Consider the following 15,786-nt stretch of genomic DNA (forward strand, 5'->3'; position numbering starts at 1 on the left):
TTGCTGAACGCAAGCTCAAATGGTCAATAAGAACCAGTGTTGCCAACTAATTTTCAGGGGAAGTTGCTCGAGGCAGGTCAATTTGTTGCTAAAAGTTGCTAAATGAAGTTGTGATGTCATTGCGTGATGACGTCATCGCGCAATAACGTAAAACTGCATCGTTACGTAGAATGCACAATAACGTTACTCAAATTGACTGGCCATCTCGGCGATAAATATGATTTGACATTTGTTAGTTTAGATTTGTTTATTTATTATCATATTTTTTATTTGTAAAAGTAATATAAACACAACACATTTTATATGATCAGATATTTTAAATTTTTAAAATTATTAAACAATTACACTTTATTGAACAAATACATTTTATTTCTTTTCAAGTAGTAAACCTACACATTCTGAACAATTATAGTTTTAAGCAGCGTATTGGTAGTTAACATGCTACCTAACTGATCAACAATTATAGGTACAAGCTAATAACAAGGTATATATTCTATCTTATTGAACAAGCAACTTAACTCAAATAATGATGTGTGCGCTAGGCATCTCTCTCCAGCTCTCTACGGGTTGTTGTGCTGCTTGGCTGGCTAGCTTCTCAATGGTTTCCTTCAGATATTGCCACTGTTCTCGCACACACTGCAGTACACACTGCCACCATCAGCTGTGTGTCTCCGCCAGTTCCAGAAAGTCCACTCCTTGCATACGTACTGTAAATATGATGAATCATAGATTGGCAAGGAAATCCTCTTCATCTTCACTGTCCAACTGCATTGTCACAGAGCTGGAACCAGCAGTAGAGGATGGAGTGGCCACAGTATGCTTCTGTGGTGCCAAACTGCAGCAGAACTTCACCTGGTAGTTTATGCTGGTAACAAGTATCACCAGCCAGCTTCAGTCCGTACCGCACCAGGAGTATGGAGTTGAGAGTGTGCAGTGACATTCTATTTCTTAACTTTGACTTAACTTTGACTTGACCACACTCAACCTCCGCATTTGAGTGTGGCAAGGAGCGGGCAGCGAGTGCAGCTTTGCACAGTTCTTCAAATGGATTTGACCCGGAAGAGTCCGTGTAGTTATTGACTTCACTCCAAAACTCGACTGTATTTTCAGTTGATTCCCACCTAAACAGATGGATGTTTCTCCATTGGGAAACAATTGTATCAATTGTTTGGGGCTGGTATTCCAGTAGCTCAGCTACGTTAATAATTTCAGTGGTGCCTTTATTGTGCTTTAGCGTTTCCTTAACACTGAACAAGGCCATGTTTCACAGGGCTTCAAGGTTGTCTTGGAGCCTTGCTTAAAGTAACAATGCAGTTGATGCACCATCTCCGAATGACCTTTTTGTCCACTAGCGCAAGACTGAGTTGGTACACCGTGCTCTCGAAAAGGTACCCAAGGTATGGTGATGGACTGAGATGTCCATCAATGGCATCCTTCAGGACATCAATTGTTGCCATAGAGTTGACTACTCTGCTGCAAATTGATGTTAAGAGGTGTGCCAGATTGTCAAAAAGCTTTGACAGGATCTGTTTGCTCTCCCTCAAATGTCTTCACTGCAACTTGTACGTCGGACAGGATTGATTTCAAGAATGTCAGGTAGACATAGTTGGCCTTGTCCACGTATATGGCGTGGAGCACATCCGCCATGTAGCAACGCTCACTGGCATTGGTCACCTCAAAGTGGAGTTTCAGTTCTTCCCACTGGCTCAATATACGAGTTACCTCAGGCTCAATTGATAGCCAATGTATAGCACACACTTTGGCGATCTGCAGGGGTTTCTGGCCACAATTAATGGTGGCATACACTGCTTTGTACACCTCGCGCCGTTTTGGGGAAATCGAAAACCAGTTGTAGGTTTCCCTGATTAAGTACTCAACACTAGGGATGGTTTCTTTGGATGCTGCACTGACAGCCAATTGTAAAGAATGGCACACACAGCGGATGAGTACCAAATTGGGCAATGCACATTCTTCCTTTCAAATCTTGTGCACCCCATTGTGCACCCCAGCCATCACGGACGCATTATCAGTACCAATACCCCGAATAATCTGTTTTTTTTAAGGTTACAATTCTCCAGAAACTCAACTACCGCCTTTGCTATTGATCTGGCATCGCCCCCCTCCAATTTCAACCAGCCCAAGAAATGTGGACACAACGGGTTTTTTTTTAGCACTGAAATACCGAATCACCACACCCAGGTATTTCGAGACACTGACATCAGTGGACTCATCCAAAAGGAGACTGCACTTCTGTCACGGGAATTTCTATCTCAATGTTCTAACTGAACTATTTTATAACGCCATCTGTATCCTAGAGGTTGTAAGGCTCTACGTTTTAATAAACAGAGTCCCAGCATACAATTGGTCAGTTCTTTATTCAGAGAGCTCTGCCCTCTCAAGTTCAGAGCCCATCTTTTACACACACACACACACACACACACACACACACACACACACACACACACACACACACACACACACACACACACACACACACACACACACACACACACACACACGTCAGTCGAGAACCCCACCCCGCTTTAGGCGGGCTGAATTATTCCACTGTACACTTACATTGTTTATCATATTCTGCAACATGTTTCATGATTTTCTGCAAGCCTAACAGTTTCTCCACTTCACGGATGGGGACAGAATGTCCTGTAAGGAACACAATGTTCTAATTCTATCCTGCCTGCACTGCACACATGATCAACTTATAGTCTTACGTGTCTAATGCATTTCACACACGGGAAAACAGTTTCAGGGTGAAATATCTTAGTTGTTATTTTAAACATACAACTTATTCTCTCAACTTCTCATCCCCCACATCTGATGTTACCCTTTTGAGAAGATGAGGAGCCAGTACTCCCCTAATAATTCCTGTGCACTTGGTGCGGTGCATTTGGAAGTTTGTTGCTGCCACAGAATCTGAAAAGGCAGGTAGACATAGCTGCAAGCAATATACCTAAATGGTCGCATGCTAGCAATGGCCATTGCCATAGTAGCTTCTGCGCTTTTGCAGTTATCCACTTTCTTAACCAACTGTGATCATGTAGACTGCGTTGTGGAGTTGTTCGGTTTTTATTTATTTATATGCTTTGCTGTAGCACAATGTTTTTTGATGTCATACATTTGTTCAAGCATATCTGATTTGCAGTACGCACAGTATGCCCGACAATCATCCCCAATTACTGGCTTCAGCCACCCTTTTAAATTCAGGTACAGACTCCCACTCTTTTCTGTACTTCTGGTTGTACAATTGTGATTGAGACATGTTGATTGATGTTGTAAGTTCTGTTCAAGATCAAACATTTGTGACCAACTATATTCATTGGGTTTGTCTCGTCAAACGCATACTACTGCTGCTGCAGTCAGCCCCAGTGTTGCCAACTGATTTTCAGGGTGTTGCTAGAGGCAGGTTGATTTGTTGCTAAAAGTTGCTAAATGACGGTGTGATGTCATTATGTGATAACGTAAAACTGCGTCATTACGTAAGATATACAATAAAGTTACTCAAATTGACTGGCCATCTGCAAAAAATATGATTTGACATTTGTTCAGGTACAGACTCCCACTCTTTTCTGTATTTCTGGCTGTACAATTTTGATTTAAACTTTTTGATTGATGTTGTAAGTTCTGTTCATGATCAAACATTCGTTACCAACTATATTCATTGGGTTTGGCTCATCGAACCCATGCTACTGCTGCTGAAGTCAGCCAACAATTATTTGCAATTTGCTGAAATTGCTGCTGTCCTGCTGCTGACGTCACTCACAATGCACTTTTGCAGCCAGGCACGTGTGTTGTAACTGAGTGTGTGACAGAAAAAAATCGTTTTTGTGTCATTTAGAGAGAAATGCGTGCATTTTAGCGTTTGAGTCACTTTTCAAAAGTTGCTAAAAGTTACAAATATATTTTTAAAGGTAGCTACATTTGTTTCTAGGTACTGTTTGAAAAAAAGTTGCCAGGGTACTCTGAAAAGTTGCTGAACCTAGCAACAAAATTGCTAAATTGGCATCACTGATAAGAACTGCGAATTCCATATTCTTGAAGAACTTTGCGTTACCTGCCTATATGAGCTGTTGTCGCATTGTCCAATCAAAATGCTGTGTGGAGCGCGCGCTGTCACTAGTCCAACGCTTTAGTCGGGTAAGTGCAGTTCATTCACGCAGCACAGCTCTGTATATTATTTATTCCTGCGAAAAGCTTAACCTAAATATCTTCACAAATATGGATGTTTATAACTATATGAATTTATGGCGCGCGTGAAACGCCAGGAAAGCCTAATGAAATGTACGCTAACAATGTTATTACTTGCGTACTAAAACCATGTTTAAAGTCCAGATGCATCGAGGTTATACTGCACCTCTCTCATGTACCAGCAATTGACAAATTGTTTGGTGATTTCAGTGAATTGTATCAGACTGACCAAGGTATATAGAAATGGGAAAGTGTAAATCCTACACTGGTCGTTGTGTGGTCTGTCTCACAACTTGATTATGCAAAGAGTGACTGACCTCCGTCGTTAATTATCAATGACCAACGTTCTGTTCCAACAGTGTCAAATGGCTTCAACATGGCAAAGCGTTCAGTCCATGCGCCAGTGGATTTTAGAGAATGGAGGTATTTTCAGAATTTGTGTACAGTCTTTATGATAGGCTACTGTTAATCAAAAGTGCACTCATTTCCTTCAGCCTGTCCTATCAGGAGAAAATAAAGCCTACGGCCTTGTCACATTGTGCTGTTCTAGTGTGAAGGGGTAGTGAATGAAATGGTGGATGTGTATCACAGCTGGCAATGCAGCCAATTCTTACATAATGGCTGCTTTGTGGCCAAGAACACAGTACATCACAGGACTGACATGAAAATTGGATTATCTAGTTGCAATTGATACACACACTGTAGAACATGCATCACTAGCCTCCCTCACACAGTCAACAGATATCGGAATATAGGCTACTACAAATACAATCAATCCATGTACTGATTAGTGCACTAATGTATTGATTAGTGCACTAATGTATTCATTAGTGCACTCCGTTTCAAACCGTAGCCAAATGTCTTGCAACAGAAAGTGAACATGAGTGGCTCTTATTGGACAAGTTCAGGTTGCCCCTTCCTGTTTCAGTCTGCTTTCTTCTGTTTGGTGCCTAGTGAATATGACTCAGTTGTATGTATTAGTACTACAGTGATGTGTTTCAGATAAAAGGACAGATCCATGGCTACTGGTCTACTCCCCCATGCCAGTGGCCATTATATTCCTCCTCTATCTTGGTGTGGTCTGGGCTGGGCCCAAGCTGATGAAACGCAGGGAACCAGTTGATCTCAAGGCTGTACTCATTGTCTACAACTTCGCCATGGTCTGCCTGTCTGTCTACATGTTCCATGAGGTGTGCTTTTCCTACTCCCATCAAAAATGTGTGTGTCTGTGGCAGCCACAGAACTGGGACTCATTATGCTTTATAATGACATGTTTCACCTGACTTATAAGTGCTTTGATGTTGCAGTTCTTGGTCACGTCCTTGCTGTCTAACTACAGTTACCTGTGTCAACCTGTGGATTACAGCACTAGTCCACTGGCGATGAGGGTGAGAGTGCATCTGAAAACTCCCTATTGTACAACAACCGTTGGACCTCTGATATAGTTGACCTAAGTGGCCTAACTCTGTTTCTTCACCAGATGGCCAAAGTATGCTGGTGGTTTTTCTTCTCCAAGGTCATAGAATTGGCTGACACGGTAAAGCACATTGAAAATCAGGGTCGTATTCACTAGGCACCAACCGGAGGAAAAAGTACTGAAATGGGGAGTGACTACTTAACAAACATTTGTTTTCCATTCCAAAACTTTTTCTTACAGTATGCACTAATGAATATAGCCCAGGCCAGGATTAGCATCAGAGTCAAGAGAAACACTAGAAGCCCATTCTAAATCCATTTCAAACTCTTAATTGGCAGGTGTTCTTCATCCTGAGGAAGAAGAACAGTCAGCTGACTTTCCTGCATGTCTATCACCATGGCACCATGATCTTCAACTGGTGGGCAGGGGTCAAGTATCTGGCTGGAGGCCAATGTAAGTCTTGCATGACAGAAACTAGGGCTGCGGTCCAAACATTTAAAAGATACACCCTCGTCCACTTACCCTCACCTTACGCCCTTGGGGAAATCCCAGTCGCCATTTGGAGGGCGGTCCAAATGATTATCCAAGCAAGGGAAGTTTGCAACATAAGCCCTTCAGCCCTCGTTTTTAGTCGTCTTTGCGAGTATACAATTATGTTCACTCCGGGGCCTGAAACTTCCCATAATTCAATTCACTACGATTGTACATCCGCTAAGAAAAGTCAGCGAAAACTTAACATCAATGGAGAAGTCAACATACAAGTGTAAGTAAAAACGAATGCAAATAAGTTAGAAATTGTGCTATTAATGCACATGACGGCACAAACACGTCTCGTAATTATGTTTTTGTTTGGTTAACTTTTTGAAATTGTTGAAATAGAACATTTTCCTTCTTCAGAAGTTCCAGCTAGGCAGGCTAACATCAGTTAATTAATTTGCTAGCTATCATATAAGTAGACTTTCACTCCTAATTGACTGTAGCGCATATAAAGCACCCCCAAACTACCGGTGGCTGAAAACACAATCATCGCGGGATGAACAAGTGACGAATTTCCGGCCAAGGGTGGTCCATTTAAAAATAATTCCTTCCTCCCTTGCCCCGCAAGTGTACACTCGTCAGACGTGTCCACTTCATTTGAGGGTGGAGGGGATAGGGTGTGTCTTTAAGTGTTTGGACTGCAGCCCAGGAGTTTTTCCTAATCACATGTCCTGACCAGGAAAAACTCTGGGCCATACTTGTTAATGCCATAGATTTGTTCAATACCTGCTTCATTAACCTCTTATAACATTTTGTTATCAACTCCCGGGTAGGCACTTCTCATTACCTGGGAGAATATTCATAATAGTATCACAATGGTATCCTATAACAAATTGTCCAAACCTGTCATGACGTAGAGGTTGTGCAGCAGATGGCCGAGACGTTTCGTGTTCCTCTGTCTCCTCATAGCATTCTTCATCGGCCTGCTCAATACCTTTGTGCACATCGTGATGTACTCTTACTACGGACTGGCTGCCCTGGGGCCTCACACGCAGAAGTACTTATGGTGGAAGCGCTATCTGACCTCACTGCAGCTGGTTAGTGGCTTTAGCTTCAGCTCGGGATACATCTAGTAGGGCTCAAACATAAAGTGGGTAGGCTTGCACTTGGGCCTCGTATCCTGAACCTAGATTAAGCCTAATCGTGGATGAAAAAACTACTTCAATGGAGAAACGTCTTTGAGCATGCTTTTTAATCCAGGACTAGGCTTAATCTGTGTCCAGGAAACTGGCCCTTTGAGTCTGTGGATGAGATTCTTTGAGAGCTTAGGGTATTGGTACAAAACAGATCATGTTACGTCTATGAATGGATATAGTGTAATAACGTATCTGGAAACTTTCTGAACCCGAACCAATGTTCTGCCGCCTGGTGTTTCAGCTCCAGTTTGTCCTGTTGACCACTCACACTGGCTACAACCTCTTCACTGAGTGTGACTTCCCAGACTCCATGAACGCTGTGGTGTTTGCCTACTGTGTCAGTCTCATTGCTCTCTTCAGCAACTTCTACTATCAGAGCTACCTCAACAGGAAGAGCAAGAAGACATAAAGGCTATGGACAATCACGCTCTCACTGTGTCATGCTTTACCTGAATTAAATTCACTGTCAAATGTAAAACATTTTTAATACAGTATCTGGAGATGCGTTGTTTTTGTGAAGCGTTCTACAATGTTCCCTATGGTCTCTACTTCCCACTGGGCGGACGTCAATTCAACGTCCACTCCACATTGGTTTGACGTGATTTCATTTCAATTGTGTGGAAACCACGTTGATTCAACCAGTGTGTGCCCAGTGTGTTATTGATGGCCTTGACTGGCTGTGTACCAATGAATACATCTTTGTCATTCATTGAAAGGAACGAGACTGGGTATTTTTGTTTGTCACGTAATGCGCCATACAACTGAAGTGTAGAGTTAGAGGAGACATTTTGCAGGTTGTCTCAATTCAGCGGTATTACTTTTCAGAGTGCTAGCGTGAAACATTTGGTTTGTATGTAACATTTGAGAATGCCCACAAGAGGGCAGAGTCTGTCTATGGTTGGTGCTTCACTTACCAGCGTGTCAACTGCAGTGGAACTGTTCGCCACTTAATCTAATTTGCCTGCCACTTGAAAATTCCCATATGTATACACTACTTTATGTGGTACTGCTGGTTATATCTTGAGCACATACATTTCACATTATAGCAAGATATATTGTGCTTTAGTTATTTGAAATTTGTAATTAGGCAAAGGATTGTGCACTTTGTGCTATAACCATGTAATAACACTAAGTGAGGATCATCGGAAAATGAGAAGAATCCCTGAACTGTTTTATTTGAATGCTCCCATAATTAAAATGTCTTCTTTTACTCTGACATGGCATTACCCTGCATCTGCGATAATTCCATAGATGTGCAAGAAGAAGAGTCACCATCTGTATTATTGTAATAGCATTTATTTCTTAAACTTGGGAATAACAAACATTCAGAAGATCGCTTTAAACAAACTGTACATTTATACACATGATAAAGTAGATTTGACTGTGTTCCAGAATATTTCACGAATGACCATCCACCACCCTTCCATTTTACCATCCAGAAATATCTTAAGACAATTCAAACAAATAAACACAACAAAAAAACAAAGGAATGCAAACAATACATTTATTTTCCACTGTTAAAAACAACACGGCAAAATGATATATATTTGTCTACATTTCAGTTCTTAGTAGATTGAATGATGGAGAGAGAAAGAGGAGGGAGTTCTGGAGTAGGTCATGTCTCCGTTTGAAACGTGTCCACTTGGTATCTGTTCGGGCAGGGCTGTAGGGAGCTCTGTCGTACTACAGAGGTACGACAGTTCTTTCAGAGCAGTAGAAAAGGCTACAAAGGATGGCCATTGACCAGCGGAACCATGGAATAACGTATTATACTAGGGTCTATCTCAATACTCTAAAATGGCCTTTCCTAGTCCCCCTTCATCCACCCTGATCTAACAAAAAAAAGCAACACAGAGGTCTGGAAGCTACCGATTGGCTTGCTTTCACTCAGCTTGTTTCCTTTAGATCAGTACAAACTGGAACGGAGACAGAGGAAAGGCTATCACCTCAGACTATTGAAATGCATACTCCATGAGAGGCCCGTATAACGGTACATAAGGGCAGCTTTACAGTCCTCTATGTCTCTGTGTAGACAGAGGACATCTGGCTCAGGCTGCGGTCGAAGCTGTTCACCTGGAAGAAGATGCTCTCCTCTGGGCTGGAGGAGAACTGGCACCCCCCTGGCCCCTGGAGGTCCTGGGCCAAGCTGAAGCCTGAGGGAGGAGAAGTCATGACTCCTTAGATACAAGCTTTGATGCTACGCTTAGGTGTGTGTGTGCGTGTGGTTGATCTAACCGACATCAAGATATCTTAATATTCGGTCTTTAAAAAGTCATGAATTGCCTTATCACACAGGCACATACAAGATACTTCTTGTTTAGGAAGTGAAGAAGTAGGCGAAAAGACAGAATAAACACTAAATTGCAGAAAAATTGGTGCGATAGAGAATAATGACAGGGAAGCACATGAAATGTCAGAGGAGGATTAAAAGGAGGAAGTAGAGGTGATATATCCTAGAGTCTCACCTGCCGCAGAGCCACCGCTGGTGCTGGACATGTGGAAGCCATTGTGTTGGTGGGAAGTGTAGCCATGTGAGTCCGCTGGTAAGTGAACACCACTCACAGACTGCTCCATTCTGTAGGAGTCTCCAAAATGGAAGCAGCTCTGAAAGCTGCCTTGGTAATCTAAGGAGAGAAGGAAGGAGAGAATGGAGAATTGAAATAGAATTACTAGAATGGGAAAAGCCCTTCTCCCCATGGCAATTTAACTGGAACACTCATGGATACACTAAATATGGCTGCTAGATGTAAAGACTTGAATGGGAATACCTGTTTTAGTCAATCTATTTCTATTTATTCATTTGATTTATTTATTTAACCTTTATTTAACTAGGCAAGTCAGTTTAGAACAAATTCTTATTTACAATGATGGCCTACCAAAAGGAAAAAGGCCTCCTGCGGGGCCAGGGGATTCAAAATAAAAATAAATGAAATAAAAATATAGGACAAAACACACATCAGCACAAGAGAGACAACACAACACTACATAAAGAGAGACCTAAGACAACACAGCATGTCAGCAACATATGAAAGCACAGCAACGGTAGCAACACAACATGGTAGCAGCACAAAACAGGGTACAAACATTATTGGGCCCAGACAACAGCACAAAGGGCAAGAAGGTAGAGACAATAATATATCACGCAAAGCAGCCACAACTGTCAGTAAGAGTGAGGTAAAGAGGGGGGTAGAAAAGGAAATAAAAGTGTATGAAAGGGGCATTCCTTGTGACCATACAATATGGTATGTTAAGGAGTGATTATTATGTTTGCAAAGTGATTCCATATACTGTGTGGCTTCGAGTTATTATAACGCTACATTTGTGTTAGCGCGCTAACTCTTCCAGTTCCTCAGTGGTAGCGTTTGTCAATTGTCCCCCTTCTCTTTTTCTACTCAAGTAATGATAATGTGAAAGCAGCCCATTTCTGGAGCGCTTTACGCAACTCCCCGACCACAGCGTGGTTTGAGAGACGTCCATGCGTAGATCTTTAACAGGGAAAGCTGTGTTTAAGGCATTAGGGAGCGGGTCTGGAGTGACAGCTAACTAGAGCAGCCTTGGTGGAGCTCTGAGAGAGAGAGAGACAGCTGACTACAGAAGGCAGCGTTTTGTTGGCTAATTCAGAGCAGAGGAGGCTTCCGCTTGTGGTTTCGCCTGCTCTGTCTCTCTGACAGCAATCTTCTCTCTCTGCGCAACGCTAAACGCTCTGACAGACCTACGGGCCGTGTCCCAATTCTACAACACCGCTTCCTCTACTTGTGTCCTTTCATGTTCATATGGTGGTAAAGTGTGAGGCCTATTCCATGGAATGGAATGTTTTAAAAGGTGCCGTTAGACATGTATTGCAAAGAACTGCTTGCATGATCTATTCTACATGACAGAAAGTTGAGTCGGTAGCGTAAAACACATTTGAATCTTTAACCAATGCTCTGAGGCTTCCAGCCCACTAAATAGTCCAGTTGGGTTGTATTGAGTCTGGTCAGGGCTGATCTTACCGTCACTGGCAGCCTGGTGGTGGTAATGAGAGTAGGGCTTGTGGTGGGGGTGGATGTGCTGTTGCTGCTGCTGCTGCTTCTCCAAGGGAGGAGGAGTGCCTGTACCCTTCATCCCTGGGGAGAGCAGAGGACCCGACACCCTGCAGGAGAGCGAGAGTGAGAGTGAGAGACATAATTCATTGTCTGATTTCCAAATAGTTATCCATAATCAGATGCTCAGAAGTGCATCAAGACAATGGTTCCCTGTGTACACTCTTAACAACTGTGGCTACATATGATTTGTTGAATCAAATGTCTCACTTTATCAAAGTGCTACGCACTCGGCAACACGTGATCTAACCGACACACTGGGGCAGTTAAAGAGTCCTGAACACCCCTCAGAAGAACACATGTTGGACTGTATGTACTGTAGTCAGTAGATGGAAACGTCCTCCACCTATCACATGTTACGATCTAAAGTCAACAAACATGAGAGGGTGCATTCGACTGAAACCGAGCTCCCCGTTTCCTTTAACTCCTTGCCTTGTGGCCTGGGAGGAGAAAGCCTATTCGTGTTTACTTTCTCCAATATTTTAGAGATGGCATATGAGCATGACATGTTTGTCACAGAACGGCTCGGGGCGGGCAAGCAACGACCAATGCTTCCTCATAGGCTTTCTGGATTGTGATGAAGTAAATCAAGCTTTGTCCGTGGTGGTATTAGACACAGATGTGTGCAAGCAAATAGTTAGAAACGTTAAGCCGAATAGCTCCAACTAGACGGGACTGTGCCAAATACCCGAAAGATCTGTGGAGTGTATTTCCCATGTTCTTCAGTTCACACTTCAAAGGGTCACACTTTGCGTTGAGTGCACCGCATTTCACAGAGGAAGGAAAACAACAACAAGGGGTTGAATTGCTTTTTAAAATAGAGTTATAACTAACAGATGGGAACTTGTTCCAACCGCTTGAATTCGAAACATGGTTACGCTATTAGGACGTTGGAAAAACCTGCAATCAACGTGAAAGAAGTCATGGAACGCAGTGGGTTTTTGGTGAACTTCTATTGCATTCAAGCGTTGTGACAGCAGATTGTCAAAAGGATACCACATGCTCTTACATAAATACTGTCCCAGGAACCTTACATAAATACTGTCACAGAAAGCATCAATTGGATGTCATCCATTCAGCTCTTCTACCTATTCAGGAAGCTGCACTCTCTAAACTTTTTAATCTAACCTTTTCCTGCTGTGTCCAGTCATTTACATTTCAAACAAACAGGAAATGTCAGATTATTATAACATTCCCTGTCTTAGATCAGTTAGGATCACCACTTTATTTTAAGAATGTGAAATGTCAGAATAATAGTAGAGAGAATGATTTATTTCAGCTTTTATTTCTTTCATCACATTCCCAGTGGATCAGAAGTTTACATACACTCAATTAGTATTTGGTTAACTAGGGTCAAACATTTCGGGTAGCCTTCCACAACCTTGGTCACAATAAGTTAGGAGGAATGGGCCAAAATTCACCCAACAGAGCTGGTGTAACTGAGTCAGGTTTGTAGGCCTCCTTGCTTGCACACACTTTTTCAGTTCTGCCCACACATTTTCTATTGGATTGAGGTCAGAGCTTTGTGATGGCCACTCCAATAGCTTGACTTTGTTGTCTTAAAGCCACTTTGCCACAACTTTGGAAGTATGCTTGGGGTCATTGTCCATTTGGAAGACCCATTTGCGACCAAGCTTTAACTTCCTGACTGATGTCTTGAGATGTTGCTTCAATATATCCACATAATTTTCATACCTCATGATGCCATCTATTTTGTGGAGTTGCACCAGTCCCTCCTGCAGCAAAGCACCCTCACCACATGATGCTGCCACCCCCGTGCTTCACGGTTGGGATGGTGTTCTTCGGCTTGCAAGGCTCCCCCTTTTTCCTCCAACCATAACGATGGTCATTATGGCCAAACAGTTCTGTTTTTGTTTCATCAGACCAGAGGACATTTCTCCAAAAAGTACGATCTTTGTCCCCATGTGCAGTTGCAAACCGTAGTCTGGCTTTTTTTATGGCGGTTTTGGAGCAGTGGCTTCTTCCATGCTGAGCGGCCTTTCAGGTTATGTCGATATAGGACTCGTAGAGGTTTTACTTTGGATGTAGATACTTTTGTACCTATTTCCTCCAGCATCTTCACAAGGTCCTTTGCTGTTGTTCTGGGATTCATTTGCACTTTTTGTTTTTTTGCACAAAGTACGTTCATCTCTAGGAGACAGAACGTGTCTCCTTCCTGAGCGGTATGATGGCTGCGTGGTCCCATGGTGTTTATACTTGTGTACTATTGTTTGTACAGATGAACGTGGTACCTTCAGGTGTTTGGAAATTGCTCTCAAGGATGAACCAGACTTGTGGAGATCTACTATTTTTTGTCTTAGGTCTTGGCTGATTTCTTTTGATTTTCCCATGATGTCAAGCAAAGAGGCACTGAGTTTGAAGGTAGACCTTGAAATACATCCACAGGTACACCTCCAATTTACTCAAATGATGTCAATTAGCCTATCAGAAGCTTCTAAAGCCATGACATCATTTTCTGGAATTTTCCAAGATGTTTAAAGGCACAGTCAACTTAGTGTATGTAAACTTCTGACCCACTGGAATTGTGATACAGTGAATTATGAGTGAAATAATCTGTCTGTAAACAATTGTTGGAAAAATGACTTGTGTCATGCACAAAGTAGATGTCCTAACCGACTTGCCAAAACTATAGTCTGTTAACAAGAAATTTGTGGAGTGGTTGAAAAACTAGTTTTAATGACTCCAACCTAAGTGTATGTAAACCTCTGATATCAACTGCACATATGGAAACCCAGTAGGCCCTTGTCAGTATTAAAGGAGATCTGGGTGATACATTTAAGATGTCTTCTGAGTGCATTTCAACCCCCAACCAAAAAAAAATCATGCCTATTTTTTGAAGAGAAAAATAATTGTACTTAGTCCATTTGCAGAAACAAATATCACATTTCTGCTCTGCTCCCAACACCTAACTTTGAACAAAACAGATATCCAGACCAGTAAGACACAAATCTCCATAAGGAGGCAAAATCTCCTCACAAATATTCAACAGCCACTTAGTACCCTTTTTCCAGTTGCGTTTCAAGAATGCCAACACATAAACCGTTGCTGTGTTACTATGTGCCGTGGATGGATGCATATGGTTTGCAGTACGGGCTCTGTGAATGTGATGACAGAGAGTTACCGGAGGCAGCGAAGCCCTCAGATGACTGCTCACCTCTAAGGCCGGGATGACATAGCTCTAACTGTGTGAGAAAGCTAGGTCAGTACCACCCAGTGCTACCACCTGGCACAGCCTTTCTACACCCCACAGGAACAGATTATGTTTCAGGCACAGCCAGGGCTCCCTTGAAAACTAGATTCTCATCTCAATGGGCATCACCTGGTTACATAAAGGATGCATACGTGAATAAATAAGGCTATGTCTAAAAAAAAAGAAAGACGTGCTAGAGATAGGTACTTCGACTGTGTCCATATATAGACCTTTCTATTTGAAACCTCACCGTGCACTAACAACGGACTCATGCACCTCCTCTTATGCTACCACATATCCTAAAGCAAACCCTCTCTGTCGCTCTCCTGCCTCTTGAGCTTAGAGAGCCACACGCCTCTCCACTGAACACACACGGAACCATTTGAACCAGCGCAGTGTCGAACCAACGTCTTCTCCCTGCCTAGCGTTAGCATTAGAGCATTAGAACGCTTGCTAGCAGCGAGCGTGGCTAATCCGTCCATTGGCACGGGCCCAGTGCCACGGCCATGTGTTTCTGCGGAGAGCGGCGCTCCCCCGGGAGCTGCTGTCAGCACAAACTCAGGAAACAGTTATACTGTTCATATTTTTACAAGCAGCCTCTATGTGCAGCTAAAGTGAATCATAAGCTAATCACTGCCAGCTGCCGCACGCTCAGGCTCAAGGAATGAGGGGAATCTTTCATACGCTGCACCGAGTATAAATCTCTCCCCTGGTATTCACCTTCCCTGATAATCCTCCATCCTCCTTCTCCTCCTCCTCCTGTCATTACTGCCTTTTTCCAACCGGCCGTCCCTGACCCCTTCTTCTGCTGTGAAGGAGTGGTTTAACCCCTGACCCCTGAAAGATTGACATAGAGGCTATTAACAGATAGGCTACTGGCTATTGGTCGAGATCAGGGGCGGGATGACGAGGGCCGGGGAGAGATGTTGGGGTGAGCGTTTCAGAGTGACGGGGTGAGTGTAAAATAACTGAGGGCCAAGTGTTTGAGGGACCTCACTGCTTGGAGCATTCAGCCAGATAAGCTTTGACTCTGATTACTGGCAATAGTACAGTGGATAGACTATGGTTCAGTGACTGTGACTCAATTGACCTGATTTAGTGATTCACCCCCACATCTCTCACCCAGTTAACCTAATGTATAATACTGAGTGAATATGGTAATAAGGTAATACATCAAAGTGAACATGATGATGCAATCTC

The 15,786-nt window shown here is 42.9% G+C and overlaps 2 protein-coding genes across 3 annotated transcripts in view; one reads left to right on the forward strand and one right to left on the reverse strand.

Annotated features, from left to right (window-relative positions):
- The first annotated feature begins 4,051 nt into the window (after positions 1-4,051).
- Positions 4,052-8,509, forward strand: LOC115108091 (very long chain fatty acid elongase 4-like). Its single transcript, XM_029632048.2, has 8 exons — positions 4,052-4,152; positions 4,563-4,626; positions 5,206-5,393; positions 5,511-5,591; positions 5,684-5,740; positions 5,959-6,073; positions 7,067-7,194; positions 7,535-8,509. Exons 1-8 carry the CDS (start codon positions 4,078-4,080, stop codon positions 7,700-7,702), a joined length of 876 nt encoding a protein of 291 aa, XP_029487908.1. The 5' UTR covers positions 4,052-4,077; the 3' UTR covers positions 7,703-8,509.
- The window catches only part of LOC115108090 (zinc finger protein GLIS1-like), a 129,650-nt gene continuing 121,679 nt past the window's right edge, over positions 7,816-15,786 (reverse strand). For both annotated transcript variants that reach the window (XM_029632047.2, XM_029632046.2), the window contains exons 9-11: positions 11,286-11,425; positions 9,759-9,917; positions 7,816-9,446 (exon numbers count right to left, since the gene is read on the reverse strand). In XM_029632047.2, the coding sequence (XP_029487907.2) occupies positions 9,310-9,446; positions 9,759-9,917; positions 11,286-11,425 (436 nt within the window). In that variant the 3' untranslated portion in view covers positions 7,816-9,309. The remainder of the gene's footprint in view (positions 9,447-9,758; positions 9,918-11,285; positions 11,426-15,786) is intronic.

This window comes from Oncorhynchus nerka, linkage group LG24 (assembly GCF_034236695.1).
Source record: "Oncorhynchus nerka isolate Pitt River linkage group LG24, Oner_Uvic_2.0, whole genome shotgun sequence".
Lineage (NCBI taxonomy): Eukaryota > Metazoa > Chordata > Actinopteri > Salmoniformes > Salmonidae > Oncorhynchus > Oncorhynchus nerka.